The sequence below is a fragment of the Dermacentor silvarum genome, chromosome 10 (genome assembly GCF_013339745.2).
Source record: "Dermacentor silvarum isolate Dsil-2018 chromosome 10, BIME_Dsil_1.4, whole genome shotgun sequence".
NCBI classification, from domain to species: Eukaryota; Metazoa; Arthropoda; class Arachnida; order Ixodida; family Ixodidae; genus Dermacentor; species Dermacentor silvarum.
In genome coordinates, this window is record NC_051163.1 from 5,800,169 (window position 1) to 5,815,048 (window position 14,880).

Below are 14,880 nucleotides of genomic sequence, written 5' to 3' on the forward strand. Positions count from 1 at the left end.
TAATGTGGCCAATCTTGAAGCACTTGTGACATTGCAGGGGCTTCGGTATGTATGGTCGAACTGGATGGCGGACATGACCAACTTTGACGTGAGAGGGAAGGCAATCTCCCTCAAACACAAGCTTCACGCAGCGTGTGTTTCCGAGTCTGGTAAGATGAGCGATGAGCTGGAAAAGCTTGCGGCCCTTTATACGCAATGCCTCACGACTTCAAGTGTACCAGAAAGCTGGAAGAACACCAACGTTATACTCATCCATAAGAAGGGAGACGGTAAAGAATGGAAGAATTATAGAACCATTAGCTTGCTTTCAGTATTGTATAAAATATTCACCAAGATCATTTCCAATAGAATCAGGGAAACACTTGACTTCAGCCTACCAAAAGAACAGGTTGGCTTCAGGTAGGGATATTCCACGATGGATATGATCCATGTCATCAATCAGGTAATCGAGAAATCTGCGGAGTACAATCAACCTCTCTATATGGCCCTTCATAGATAATGAAAAAGCATTTTATTCAGTAGAGATACCAGTAGTCATAGATGCATTGCGTAATCAAGGAGTACAGGTGGCATACGGAATATCTTGGCAAATATCTACAAGGATTGCACAGCAACCTTGGTTCTCCAAAAGCTAAGTAGAAAGATACCTATCAAGAGAGGAGTCAGGCAAGGAGACACAATCTCTCCAATGCTATTCATTGAACGCTTAGAAGAAGTATTCAAGCTCTTAGACTGGGAAGGCTTAGGAGTGAGGATCGACGGCGAATATATCAGCAACCTTCGGTTTGCAAATGAGATTGTCCGATTCAGCAACAATGGGGATGAATTACAACGAATGATTAAGGACCTTAATTGAGAAAGTGTAAGAGTGGGGTTGAAGGTTAATATGCAGACGACAAGCATAATGTTCAGTAGCCTGGCAAGGGAACAAGAATTCAGGATCACCAGTTAGCCTGTAGAGTCTGTAAAGGAGTAAGTTTATCTAGGTCAATTACTCACAGGGGACCCTGATCATGAGAAAGAAATTGACAGAAGAATAAAATTGGGTTGGGGTGCATACGGCAGGCATTGCGAAATCCTGACTGGGAACTTACTACTCTTGTTTAAAAGAAAAGTGTACAATTATTGCATTCTACCGGTGCTAACATATGGGGCAGAAACTTGGAGGTTAACAAAGAAGCTCGAGCACAAGTTAAGGACCGCACAAAAAGCAATGGAACGAAAAATGTTAGGCCTAACGTTAAGAGACAGGAAGAGAGCGGTGTGGATCAGTGAACAAACGGGGATAGCAGATATTCTACTTGACATTAAGCGGGAAAAAATGGAACTGGGCAGGCCATGTAATGCGTAGGATTGATAACCGGTGGACTATTAGAGTTAGAGAATGGATACCAAGAGAAGGGAAATGCAGTCGAGGACGGCAGAAAACTAGGTGGGGTGATGAAGTTAGGAAATTTGCAGGCGCAAGTTGGAATCAGCTAGCGCAAGACAGGGGTAATTGGAGATCACAGGGAGAGGCCTTCGTCCTGCAGTGGAGATAAATATAGGCTGATGGTGAAGTGCGGGATATCGTTTCATCTGTCCTTGCTCATTTTGTACTTTCATTAAAGTGCACGTAGAGACTCCCACGAGGTCAAACTTATCCATAGTCATACAATACCTTACGTAGCCGTCGTATACTTTTCGGGCATTAAAATCAATCAGCCAAAGTTCACTGATCTTCTGTTTGACAACACAAAGAGGCAATGTGGTTTGGGGGTTTTAGACTCCGCCTCATCTCGATTTTGTGCAGCAATTAATTGTGAAAAAGAAATTGTATACGACGAATTGGAAGAGACGAACAAGGGAAAGACACGAACAACCATGGGAACGTAATGAGTTTCCGTACACGCGTCTAATGTTAAATTTAACTGGTCTATTTTTTTTAAATAGCCACCTTTCAAACAAATCAAGTCGGTGTTAGACCCTCTGCGGAGGCTAAATGGCCATTACGCTTTGCTTTAGAGCACAAAGTCTCAGGTTTGACTCCCTTCCACAGGCGGCCGCGTTCCGATCGGGGAGGAAATTATAAACTAGCGGGCTTATAAGAAAGCCCAGTACTTTGGGAGCATGCTAAAGGAACCCATGTTGAGCAAATTAATCCGGAGCACCCACTGCAGCGCTTCCATAGCCTGTATGCCACTTTGGGACCGCAATAATCGATCACCCTCTTGGTGATTTATGAAAGCATCGGCCCACCATTGTCACGTAACGGTTAAAATCATGAGGTCTTTTTGTTTCAATAGAAGGCCTTCATCATCATCCTCGTCAGCCTACTTTTTGTTCACTGCAGGGCCTCGCCTATCAATCGGAAATTACCCGTGTCGTGTGTCAGGTGTTGCCACATATCCTATGCTTCTAATTTTCTCGTTTCATTCTCTGCCGTCTACGACCGTGTTGCCTTTGCCCTTGGTATCCCTTCAGTAACTAATAGACCATCGGTTATTGCCCTACGCATTGCACATTTTTTTCTTTCTTTTTTTTCGGGGGGGGGGGGGGGGGGGGGGAGGCAGGAGAGCTGTCTTGAGGCATAGAAATATCTATAAAAAGAAACCTTATACGCATTACACGCCCTGCCCAACTGCATTTCTTCATCTTGGTCTCTAATAGGATATCGGCGACCCAATTTGCTGCACAACGTGTTCGTCCTGCTTCTTTCAGTGACACCTATCAGTTTTCGTTCTATCGCATGTGCCGCGATTTTCAGCTGCTTCTCAAGCTTCTATGTTTACGTCCAAGTTTCCGCAGCATTTATAAATACCGGGAAAATGATTGCAGAATTTTAGTTTCAAGGGGAGCTCCAAAGCTTCCGGTGATCACTTTGAAATATCTGCCATACGCTCTCCACCACATTTTTACTCTTGTGTACATTTCGTTTTTATAATCTGGATTTCCTGCGACTGATTGGCCTAGGTGAAAGTATATTGTTGCACAAAAATCCTAGAGGCTGATTGCGAAAAATTTTCATTCTCTTCTCAGGATATTGAAGAGTAGCTTATACTTTTCCATCATAATCATCATCATAGTCTTCAACCTCTATTATATCCACTGCCGGACAAAGACTTCCCCCCCCCCCCCCCCCCCACACCCGACGGGGTGGCTCAGTCAGCTAAGGCGTTGCGCTGCTGAGCACGAGGTCGCGGGATCGAATCCCGGCCCCGGCGGCCGCATTTCGATGGAGGCGAAATGCGAAAACGCCCGTGTGCTTGCGTTGTAGTGCACGTTAAAGAACCCCAGGTGGTCAAAATTAATCCGGAGCCCTCCACTACGGCGTGCCTCATAATCAGAACTGGTTTTGGCACGTAAAACCCCAGAAAGAAGAAGAAAGACTTCCCCAATCGATCTACAGTGTTACCCCTGTATTGCGAAAGCGGCATATTCTATCTGTTATACTCTAAAAGCACACTCTTCAACTTGGCTGACCAAGGTAGCCAATCATTCGTTCCAAGTCATCTCCAGAGTCGCTGAAGCGGACAATGTCATCTGCGAACTACAGGCTGTGCATTTGTTCCCATTTGATCCCCATACCTAACCTTTCCCGGTCTAACAGCTTGAATACTTCATTTAAGCTGGCAGGAATAGCATTGGTGAGATTGCGCCTCCTTGCCTCACCCCTTTCTTGATCGGTGCTCTGTCTTTTTTTCTTGCGGAGAATTAAGGTAGCTGTGAAGTCTTTGTAGATATTCCATAATATGTTCACGCTCGCTTCCTGTACTCTTTTACCACGCAGTGCCCAAAAGTCTTGCTTCTACACAAAGCTGACCGCATAAAACAGAAGGGGGAAAACGCATCGACAGCTTTCTGCCCTCCGCTTACCCCCCTTATCGCAGCTCGCCACTTGCGTTCGGGCGCTTGTGTAGAAAAAGTAAAGCACACCGGATGATGCGCCAACATTTTACGATGGAACGACGTGGAGTAGTGAAGGGACATGTACAGCAGCCACTGCGTCCCCCCTCCCCACTTCCTCACTCAATCTCTCTGTTATTTTACCTACGTAGCAGCTCGCACTTCCGCTACATTGGAACCGCCAACTATCATGAAAAAAGTAAAAAAAATATATATATATAGAAAGCACCTACCATAGCGTAAAAATTGCAAACGTATCGAAATTCAGCTCCCTATATTAGGCACCTACGCGGTGCGAGCATTAAAAGCATATACCCATACCAGCAGCGATGGAGACCCTTTGGCGGTGAGCGCATTGAAATCGTAGACGCTCTTGATACTGTTGTGACCCAAGCGATGAAATGGCTGAGGCTGAGGAAATCTATGCACTGAAGTAGCTCTCTATCGGCTCTATTGGCCTTCATGTATTGCACTTGAATGTGGCCTCCAAAAAGATTAATCTACTCGTGCCGTACCAAACTTCGTGACAGAAAAGAATATATATATATATATATATATATATATATATATATATATATATATATATGCACTTTCTTTGACAGGAAAATATTGTAAGGAAGGGTCGTTTAAAAAATGCACATTATGGAATTGGGTATGTCTTAAAGCTTGGAACAAGTGCTTGGTTCAGCGAAACATATTTTTTTTTTTTTTTGCACAACGTGAAACAATGTCGTCCATTCGCCGTTAGGTTTTTTTGAAGGTACCTAACCAACCGTAGATATTTTCTGTACGTCCTTCAGAGTGAGATGTTTAACATGTTTTGCTATGCGGTGCCACAGGTTCTCCTGTGCTTGCTCGGTTTTCTTTATTTCTTTATGTAGACGTTTATATCAACAGCTTCTTACGCGATTGCTCGTGAAAGACAGAAATGCGCTCAATAAACAACTGGTAAACCGATTTGAGTGAAAATTTCTTTTATATATAGATGTCATGTTTTAGTGACCGTAGAAAAAAGATGCTCTATCTAACCTATTATAATAACTAGATTTCCGCGATGCTTGATGTGATCGCATTGAATCCTGCATATACTAAATCTGTATACTTCTATGTAATTCCGTGATGATATTTTCGAAATATCACAACAAAAGAGAGAAAAGCTTAGAATGTTGAAGCATGCAGCTTACACATTTATTACTTCGGTATGAAACAGATATCACGATTCTCTAATTTTCATCTACAAGTTCCGAGAAGTCCAAATCGGAGAAAATTTGCCTGCTCTGTCTGGTCCTTTTCTTTATTTATTTGTGGAGGATTTACTTTGATCGCTCTCGTATATGCGCGTTATAGAATGAGATATCTACTTGTAATTTGGTCTTAGAGTTGCTAAGTTTCTTCTTGAATGTTTTCGAAACTTTTTTTGAAACTCATTGGCAATTTTGGAGTAAAATTTAATCACTAATCAAACGCGTTCTCTTTGCTGAGTTGCCAGAATTTACGTTTTGCTTTTCAATACAGCAATTTTATTAAAACCAGTTAAGCCATTGTTTAACTTCCTGCTTTTGAAGCCCTTATGAATGGCAAAAACGGAGTTTGCCCTGAACTACTAAACTCCCAGACAACTTTTTTTCTGAATTTTTACTCTGACACGGAAGCTTTGGGGCCGGAGCTTCTGCCCGTAAAGCAATCTAGGCGAATTATGCGCTGGTTTTACTTGCTCCGACTTCGCATACCTCTCAACTTTCGTGAAGGCGACGGTTGCGAGTTTCGAGTGTGGTTTTCCGGTTTCTGGGTAAATGCGCGCACAATTTGTTTCATCTAGTCTGACAGCTAGTTGCTGCAGAATAACAGACGCGGACGCTATTTTGCTTTTGAGAAATACACAAAATGGGTCATGGTCTCGCATGCGCAAGAACTCGAAAGCGCAAGAACAAAAAATAAATATTAACCGTTTAGTGGTGAATAGTACGTCTTGTTTTAAATTACGTGCTATAGAAAACCAAGACCTATGTTCTCTATCTTCCGCATCAGAAAACGTGAACTAAATTGCCGGACTATTTCTACCAGTGGCACCACACGTACTCTTAGGTTCCGTAGTCATTGTCTGAGAGCAAAAAAAAAAAAAAAAAAAACAACAACAAAATTTTCGTGAGCGCGGAGGTTCCTGCAAATTGATATTGAAATTCACCTGATAAATGAAGAAAAACCGGTTTGTGAGATTTTTTTATGCAGACTTGATAACTGTCACTCGCTGTAGGAAGTCCGAATACTAGCGAAGGATGCATATTCCAAAATTGATAGCCAAGAATTGTAAAATTTTAAAAATGTGTTATTACGCTCTTTTTGCCTTGGACGAAAAGTTGTGGCCTAAAAATCTAGGGACTGACCTTTTAGGCAATGCTATTTAACTGACAGCTGGATTGTACACTTATATTTCGCCAGCTATCCTTTCCAGATACTGGCACTTACTTTTGGAAGGTGCAGCTCCGGCATTGCTTCTCTGTGGATCATTGAGTGCACTAACCCCTTTTTTTTATATACACCCGCAAGTAGCTTTATAGGTAGTTAAGCACCCAGAAACGATTTCACCCATTACTGCTGCACCGCCATTTTATTTTTACAGCGAAGCTGTTAATAGGACTAGAAGCTCTCGGAAACGTTATTTGCGAGCTTTCCCGGTTTTATGATAAAAAAATTAAATTATTCACGAAGTCTATATTTTGAGAGCATGTGTAAATTGTTAAGTGCAATAAGCATGCGCATTCTCAAATATCTTTGTCAATTAGGAATTGAATGAAAGTTATTAACTCCTTGTTTCCGGACCGTTTAAGGCGTATAAGAAACTCGTAAAAATTTTTCATCTTCAGCTGAAGGACCATAAATGACAGAAATTTCATACAGAAATGAAATGGGGGCCGCTGCGTGGGTTACGTTTACGGAAAGTTTGAAATGTCTAGGAAAATTATGTGCTTTCAGAATAATTACGGAATACTCGTCGTCTCGAAACTTTTATACTTTATACGTGGCATGTAGTTGCTGTCCCGGTCTTTTTGGTGAACTATACGAGGCAGGGTGTTTAAAGTTCGCTGAATTAGGAAGCATGTGGTGCGTGATGAACCACAAATGTTTCATCACTGTAAGTCTGATAATGCCCTGTGTAGAAAGTTACTTATTTATGCGTTCTGGAGTGTCATACTGCCGTTATTCGATATATTTTCCAAAGTCGTAAAACAACTGCACAAGTCAACTTGAAATTCAATCAAAATAATACAAATATGTGGCTAAACATTTGTGTTCCTAGTGTACATAGAACCGGTGCAAAGAATTATTAAACCATCGCTGTTTCCTTAGTTTTCTATGTCATACCAGGTTTGTAGATGGTTTCTCCGGTGTCCTTAGTGAGTCAGACAAGGCACCTTTTTTATATTTCGAGAAAATAAGAGACAGTGACTAAAAAATGACGGTGAAATAAAGTTGTGACTAAAGTGTACTCAAAGTTCGAAACATGTGGGTAAATTGCAATATTTGCAATAAATTACGCATGGAAGTGCTCCAGAGCGTTATGAGTGTTTTTAAGAGCAGTGCCAAATTTGGGCCGCCATCATGACATAACCACATGCGCCACCAAGATAAAAAAAAATCTCCTTTGTTCCTTTTTTTTTCTTCGCGTTAAACGACGTTTGCCCGGTGTCCCGTTATCAGCTACGTTTCCCAATGTCCCGAACGCATCACACAACGTTTATCATCATCATCATCATCATCATCATCATCATCATCATCATCATCAGCCTATATTTATGTCTACGGCAGGACGCTTATACTTAACCGAAAAAAGAGGGCATCATAAGCGCGTTGTGTCCCGGAACCTGAATGTTGCTTGTTTAAATTAGGAGCTTTACAAATAATACTTGAACCCTTGTTTTTTTTTTCGGCATTTCCATGCGCTATACGAAGTTCACCCGGCGTTCTCAGTGAACTAAACAAGACACTATGTTTCTGTTTGGCAAAAGTAAGGGGTTAGGCAATGGGTGATGTATAGGCAAAATGGGCTGGCATATTACGGCGTTTGCGATAAATTACGTATGCGAGCTCTCTGAAGCGTTATCAGTGTCACAAGCGTGCTGAATTTAACTCGATTCCCTGGTAAAAATACAAGTGTCACCGAATTTAAATTTATCAAAAATTAGGGGGAGGGGTGGGAGGGAGGTCGTGGCAATTTTTTGTGCGAAGATAAATGGGCGTGGAATAAATGGCGCATGAGTGTCGTACGGCGGTTATCGGCTACAGTTCATAATAACCTGAGATCTGTCTAATTTGCACCAAGTTTATTCTTGATCAAAAAGGGGGGACATGTTTAGAGCATCGTGTGTGGAAAATATAGCGTTCCTGGCCTGGTCAGAAGGATTATAAATAATTACTGCACCATTTTTTTCTTTCCTTTTTCGTTATACGAAGTTCGCATTAGCTTTTCCCGGTGTCCTCGATGAACGACAAAATGCACCTTGTTTATATTGGTTTAAAGTTAGAGGGGATGTATAAACGAAGTGAAAAGTGAGTGGACAAAGCACGACCGGAGCAGTGTGCTACTTAGGCAGGCTATCAGAATTGTTTCAACTGGGTTTTAGGAACGCAGAGTTTAACCTGCTGCACTGACGGAACTGTAACCGCCAACGAGATCACATTGAGTGAAAATTGTGGGAAAAGTATGGCCAATGTTACCGCAAAGTAAAATGAGTGTAGATAAATTACTTTATTTGCAAAATTTGTAGACCAAGTGTGCAAGTACGTTATACGCTGGCATATTTTCATGCAGACCAGTCATATAAGCGATCGTTTTAAAATGTGGCTTTTTTTTTTACAGGCAACGGAAATTTCTAGCCTAACTGCTAGAAAGAAACAGCTTCGCTGGAAATTCGGTTGTGATTCAGCAAGCTCACACAAGTCTGCCAGCTTATTGCACTAAGAAAAAATAAAACGAGACACGTGCTTTCTATTGTCTGTCAAATCTAACCTATTCGTTCTTGCGAGGGATATAAATTTCACTCACCGTTGCACCTTTTTTCCGCCGGAAGTCCGAGTGATGTAGTGCCACAGGCATTGATGCCGAACGAAACTAACGGACATGTATCCCACATCTGTTTGTAGAGATGTGACCCTTTGCCTTATATTCTAGCTTTCAGCATCACTTTTCTGTAGCCACCATGGCTCCTGATTTTGCTCTTGAAGAGAACTACGCCTAGCGCCTCTATCCTAATTGACTAAATACAATCTGTACGTGATCATGCGCTTTGGAGGCGTGCAGACGTATAATCTTCGTTATGGGCAGTAAGTGCAATAGCGTACATTTAAGCCATCAAGCGCATGATTGCGAACTTCGAGATCAGCCAAAGTAGCAAGCTTATTGTCATTTCTATCTGTCTTAATTTGTTTCCTCATTGCGGTATGATTCGACCAACACTTTACTACACTGCTAGTAAATGTAAGATACTGTCATTTTCACACTACCAAGTCAGGCTGATGCGATCTGTGTTAGAGGTTTGCGGTACGGGGGCCACAAGTAGCCTAGGAACATGCTCCGTCGGCCCGGTAAAAGTTGGTTTTCAATATTTGCAAAAGTCCTAACATATCAACTACCTTTTACAGACTGTATACGTCAGGCACTATCTATTAGTTCACAACGCGCTAGCCTATACATTATCATTTCGCGAGTGTAGTAGAGTTGTGTACTAGAAATCTTTCCGGGAGCATGGTGAAAGATATTGAACCAGAACACGGAGCACGACAGAAAAAACACGGAGACGCATGCACACACGTGTGTAGGCGAAAGCACGTGTATTGTGAAAGCAATTACGTGTCTCTTTCAATGCGCACTGCGTTTTAGTTTCACATCTTTCACTAAGTTTCCACACCAGCTGGAAAACAATGATTCTATGCAGTTCACGATGGGACAAAGTTCTGCAATAGCCGTTAATATATATATATATATATATATATATATATATATATATATGCGAGCCTAAGGGTCAAATATTTTAAATTTCTGTAAACTCCTAAACGTTCATGCGTAGAGAAATTCGCAGTGGCGGTTGTTGTCTACAAACCACGAGGACGAAGGTAGTCTTCGCTGTATTGAGGACATCGCAGCAGTCATTGTACGATGCCACAGCATGACTCATAGGAAAACTGCCCAGTTCGGACATTTTTATAGCATGGCGTGAACACGAAAATCAGCTGATCAAAGTCACCACAAAGGATTTTTTTTTCCTTTTTACTATATACACAAGAATTCTCTAGCGATAGTGAAACCGTGTATGATGCATAGAGCGGTTAGCTCGCAAATATGAGTGGTTGGCATCAAATCACTGTGCCTGTAAATTAACAAAGTAAAACTGGCGGTGGAAGAAGTTATGTACCCGTCGAATACTGACTGCCCTTATCTATAAAGATCACGTCGGCTAATGTGCCTGTCCCGTCAGGTCTACGAACTCTCAAAAACAAAGGGGTATAAACTCACAACACACGACAGTCATGGCCAAAAAAGTCGAGTTAGTTATCTTTAAACAACTCTCAAAAATCCATTCTGCTGCCGTATTGCAGATAAACAAGCAAAACAGACTGCTGTGGTTTTATGGCCTTAGTAAAGCAAAGGTAATACACTACTGCGGGAGGTTCGGAAGGTCAAGTTCTTATTTTTTTTCTCTCTCTCTCTATTCAGCAGCACGATTTCATCGTTGTTATAACCTCATATATTTTAGTGCGATTTCTTTTCTTTTATCCCACATGCAGCTGCTCGATGCTGCTGCGCGCGGTTACGATTGTGAGTAGTGACCGTTGACACAGCTGAGTCCTTCGTTTGTGAGAAGTAGTGACAGTGTGCGACCGACACTAAATAATGTGTTAAACTCGGCTCAAAGATGAAGCTTTCTTCCTTTTTATTGTGAGTGTGTGGCACTTAAATGGGCTTTGCAGTTTGCGCTGCCTTGTACCTTGAAATCGGAAAGGATCACCGTACGTCATGGTTGTGTTCGTGTCCATAAACGCGATCCTCAGTCTTGACACCACATTTAAAAAAATGAATAATGCGATACTTGTTTTGTAGCCGTCGCATTAACCTTTTCGCAGCCTTTTCAGCATTCGTTTTACGCGATAGTGAAAATGTCTAAGGCTTGTTGATGTCTCGTCGCGAATACATCGGCTGACTTATCCGACCGACAAGCTGATTGACTACGCAGCCTTTATTTGTTGTTTCTGTAGTACGCGCCATGATAGCTCAGTGCCTATGCTCTTCTACTTTTAAGCGCGAAGTAGCGAGTTCAGCTCACGTCTGCGACGGTAGCATTCGGCACAAAACGTTCGTGCATTCAAGAAAGCTCGTGCTCTCATAGCTTAGGTGGCGCGGATTAATACGGAGCAGCCAACCACGGGCGGCTCTCATAGCCCGGGTGTTACCTCGGGGCGTTATTCCCCGCAATTTCTGTTTGTTGCACTTCGCAATTTGATGACCCGACATTTTCATTAAGGGCTAACAATTACACACGGTTTAAAGGTGGACAGAATATACTTTGTTCAAATGCGCAATTGCGTGTATAGGATCAGAGTATGCGCATAGATTTTATAGTCGCGTTTTATGGTCTCTTGAGTACAGAAAACTTCGATCACCGATGTCTAAGCAGCGGGTTAATTAATACAACATGCGACACCATTTATGTTTCTCAGGAGTGTTCTGGTTGCAAAATCCATATAGAGCACACGCATTACGGCATAGCTTGATATTGATTGTCTCTCTCTCTCTCTCTCTCTCTTTGTGATTGCGAATAATCTGTTTCTTACCGGTGAGTTCAGTTAAGTTAAGAGGGGTCCGGACTATTTTTAGTTTTCAGCGAAACATTTATGTGAAGTGAGAAAGCGTCTCTGTAGAAAGGAATCAACCTTCGTTTTGCGAAACTTAGCACGGATTTCATGAAAAAAAAAACATGATTGTACTAAAGGTGCAAAAAAACGTTTTAACGACTTGCAGATTTTACAATTTCTAATGTATATCGCTCTAATACTAACGCATTGTACCCTGCCAAAATGTTTTCGGTAAATCTACAGCCCCATTTCTATTGGTACGCGGGATATTAAATTTATGTGAGCCACAGTATGTTTTTGAAAAATTGTCAAACTTTGGCTTTTCAACAACTAACTGCCTCTGACTGACCCCGAATCACGGTTTTTCAGGAGTGGGGGTGGGGGGCAATTTTAGCCCCCCGATGAAGCTGACAATATTTCTGATGAATCTTCAGCAGGTTTTAAACTAAAAAAAGAAGTCTGCAAAAACACCACGTATTTATTCCGTTATAAAATTCCAGAAATGACAAAACCAAAAAAAAAAAAATTGCGAGAATTCGAGCATTTAAAGGCAGTTTAAAGAAAAAAATTATCGCAAACTTTTCTGAACATTTTATAGAATACCCACCCACTACTGTTAAATGTGGTACTGCAAAAACATGTTCCGCTATTTTAAATTAAATGAGAAAATTCAGCCTATTTTAAGAGCCATGTATGGTCATTCCCATGATGCGTCTCGTTCTAATAAAATAAATATCACACTCATATTCAATTCTGGACTCATTATTTTTGTTGTAGTAAAGAAGAGTGGCTCGGATTGTCTTCTGTGCCTCTTTTTAGCCATGAAATGAGTTGAGCTTGAGTTTTCAGGGCTTCTGCATCCGTATTCCTACTACGGTACGTTGAGCTAGCGAGCACGCGACATTACGAAAATCAGGCTTTTTAAAGCTAGTCGTGTAAACCTGTTCCTGGCATTCACGTCTAATTACATCTGCCATTATGAAATGCTCCCCGTGTACATGAACGATGCGCCAGCCTAGTTGGAAAAGCGCGACGACGCTATACTGCAGTGGATGAGTCAGCTGGGTACACGTTCAGATGAGGACAGTCGCAAAACGGGTCCCCAGTATTCTTCATTCCCACCTAATTTTTTATATTATGCATAAAAATCATTCCACACTGCGTAACTGCGACTACTTTTCCAACACACAGTTTCCTTTTTGAACACACAACTCTTAACTGAGACAAGGTGCAAGAACCCCGTTATCGAGTCAGAGAATTATTTTTTTTTTATTAGAAAGAGACACATCGTTGGGATGACCATGCATGGGTCTTAATATAGGCGCAATTTTCCCGCTTAAGATAAAATAATGCAACATGTATTTGCAGTACTAGATTTATCAGTCCTGGGTGGGTATTCTATAAATCTTTCATAAAAATTGGCCGTGGTTATCTTTTTAAAACGTCTCGAAAATATTACAATGCAAGCTATTTCTTCAATGTTGCCATTTTGGGATTTGATAACGAAACAAATGCGTGGTGTAGCTGCATACTGTTTTTTTTTTTTTTTTAGTTCGCGAGAAACATTTGGAAGATATGTCAGAAACATCTTGCAGCTTGATCGCCTCAGCTAAAATAGCCCCTCCCCCCCTCCCTCAGGTTTCATCAGAGGCAGTTGCTCAAAAGCCCAAGTTTATCACTTTTTCAAAAAGATACTCTGCATCACATAAATTTAACTTCCCGTGGGCCAATAATACTAGCGTTGTATGTTTACCTTCGAATTTGTAAAATCTGCAAGTCAGTAAAACGCGCGTTTCCACCTTTAGGGAAATAATCTTTTGCATGAAATGCGTGTCAAGTATCGCAAAGCGAATTTTAATTGATTCCTTTCTACAGCGACATTTTCCCACCTCATATAAATTTCGCTGAGAACTAAAAATAGTAGGGACACCCTTTAGTCTGTCCTTATCTAAACACACCCATAGGATACACAATGGTTTCGCGACGTGTGAGCCCAACACGAAGGACGAGTTACGAAACCTGGACCCCAGGCTCACGAGACGCCTTGTTTTGATTTTGGGAACCAGCATGCGATTTTATTTCAAGTACCAGACCTTTCGAAATCATCAATGCGGCGTCTCACGGAAATGAGTGTACCACCGAGTGATTTTATCCACCACTAATGTGATGTCGCGCGTCGGGTGATGACACGGAAGAGGTGTGAGTGAAAGTAGCGTATGGCAAATGTTCAAAGAGACATTGTGTTTTTTTTTTTCTCTCACGGAAGTGTTCAGGCACGGTTCGCGGCATCAGCGTAGGGTGTTTACTCGAAGAAGCACCGCCAAACGCGAGCGTCACTTTCGCGAAGCCACTTGGCATTGCAGGATAACGAAGCTCCTTGCAGCCAGGCTGGTTTTCCTGTCCAAGTCTAACCTGTTCTCGTCGGTGAAAGAGTCTTTGCACGGCAGCTTCTAAAGGGCAACTCTACAGAAAAAGAAAACGTTATGTCAAAGTTTTTATTGCGATAGCAATTATATGGACACTCAAAAGCAGATTTCTGCCGTCGGCGTCGCCGTTGCCGTCGCCGTCGCCGTCGCCGTGAGGTTCCGTATGACGTCAATGGAGAGGAAATCGTCGCCGCGCGCCGAACGCTGTATGTGCGAGTGAAAGGGCGCGAGGGACGCGCGCTTTCACGGGGAGTGAACGCACGGCGGAGAACAAACGCGCGTTCTGCGCTGTGCTCCCTTAAGAGCTGCAGAAGTAGGCGTCTCTTTCCTCCTCTACAATCACCATATATGTAGAGCAAACGTGCCTTCTTCCGACGCGCGACAGGCTGTGGGGGAGGGGGGGGGGAGGGAGGCGACGTTTAGCTGCGGCACCAAGTGCTTATTTATATCAGAGGCTCCGGCAACAGTCACCAACGCCGCACGCATTTTAAGCGAACGCGGGCAAAACGCCGACGGCGTCGACAACAGTTCTGCGTGTTGCCGGTGCTGCTGCATGTCCAAGTTTATGCAGCTGATAAAGCTGCTATCATTACTCCGTATAGCTCTCTTCAAATTTGCTATCGCAATTGATGCTTCGCCTTTCAGGTGAAACTGCGACAACTTTTTTTTTTTCATTTCACAACGTTAAAATACAAAGTTGGATTCAAAGAAGACAAACATA

General features: G+C 42.2%; 2 protein-coding genes across 4 annotated transcripts in view; one reads left to right on the forward strand and one right to left on the reverse strand.

Moving 5' to 3' along the window:
• LOC119431043 (chorion peroxidase) overlaps nt 1-10,054 on the reverse strand; it is a 109,445-nt gene extending 99,391 nt beyond the window's left edge. For all 3 annotated transcript variants that reach the window (XM_049657251.1, XM_049657252.1, XM_049657250.1), the window contains exon 1: nt 9,984-10,054. In XM_049657251.1, the coding sequence (XP_049513208.1) occupies nt 9,984-10,051 (68 nt within the window). In that variant the 5' untranslated portion in view covers nt 10,052-10,054. The remainder of the gene's footprint in view (nt 1-9,983) is intronic.
• Nucleotides 4,121-14,880, forward strand: part of LOC119431044 (chorion peroxidase-like) — a 47,498-nt gene continuing 36,738 nt past the window's right edge. The window contains exon 1 of the mRNA XM_037698511.2: nt 4,121-4,231. Coding sequence (XP_037554439.1) covers nt 4,215-4,231 — 17 coding nt within the window. The 5' untranslated portion in view covers nt 4,121-4,214. The remainder of the gene's footprint in view (nt 4,232-14,880) is intronic.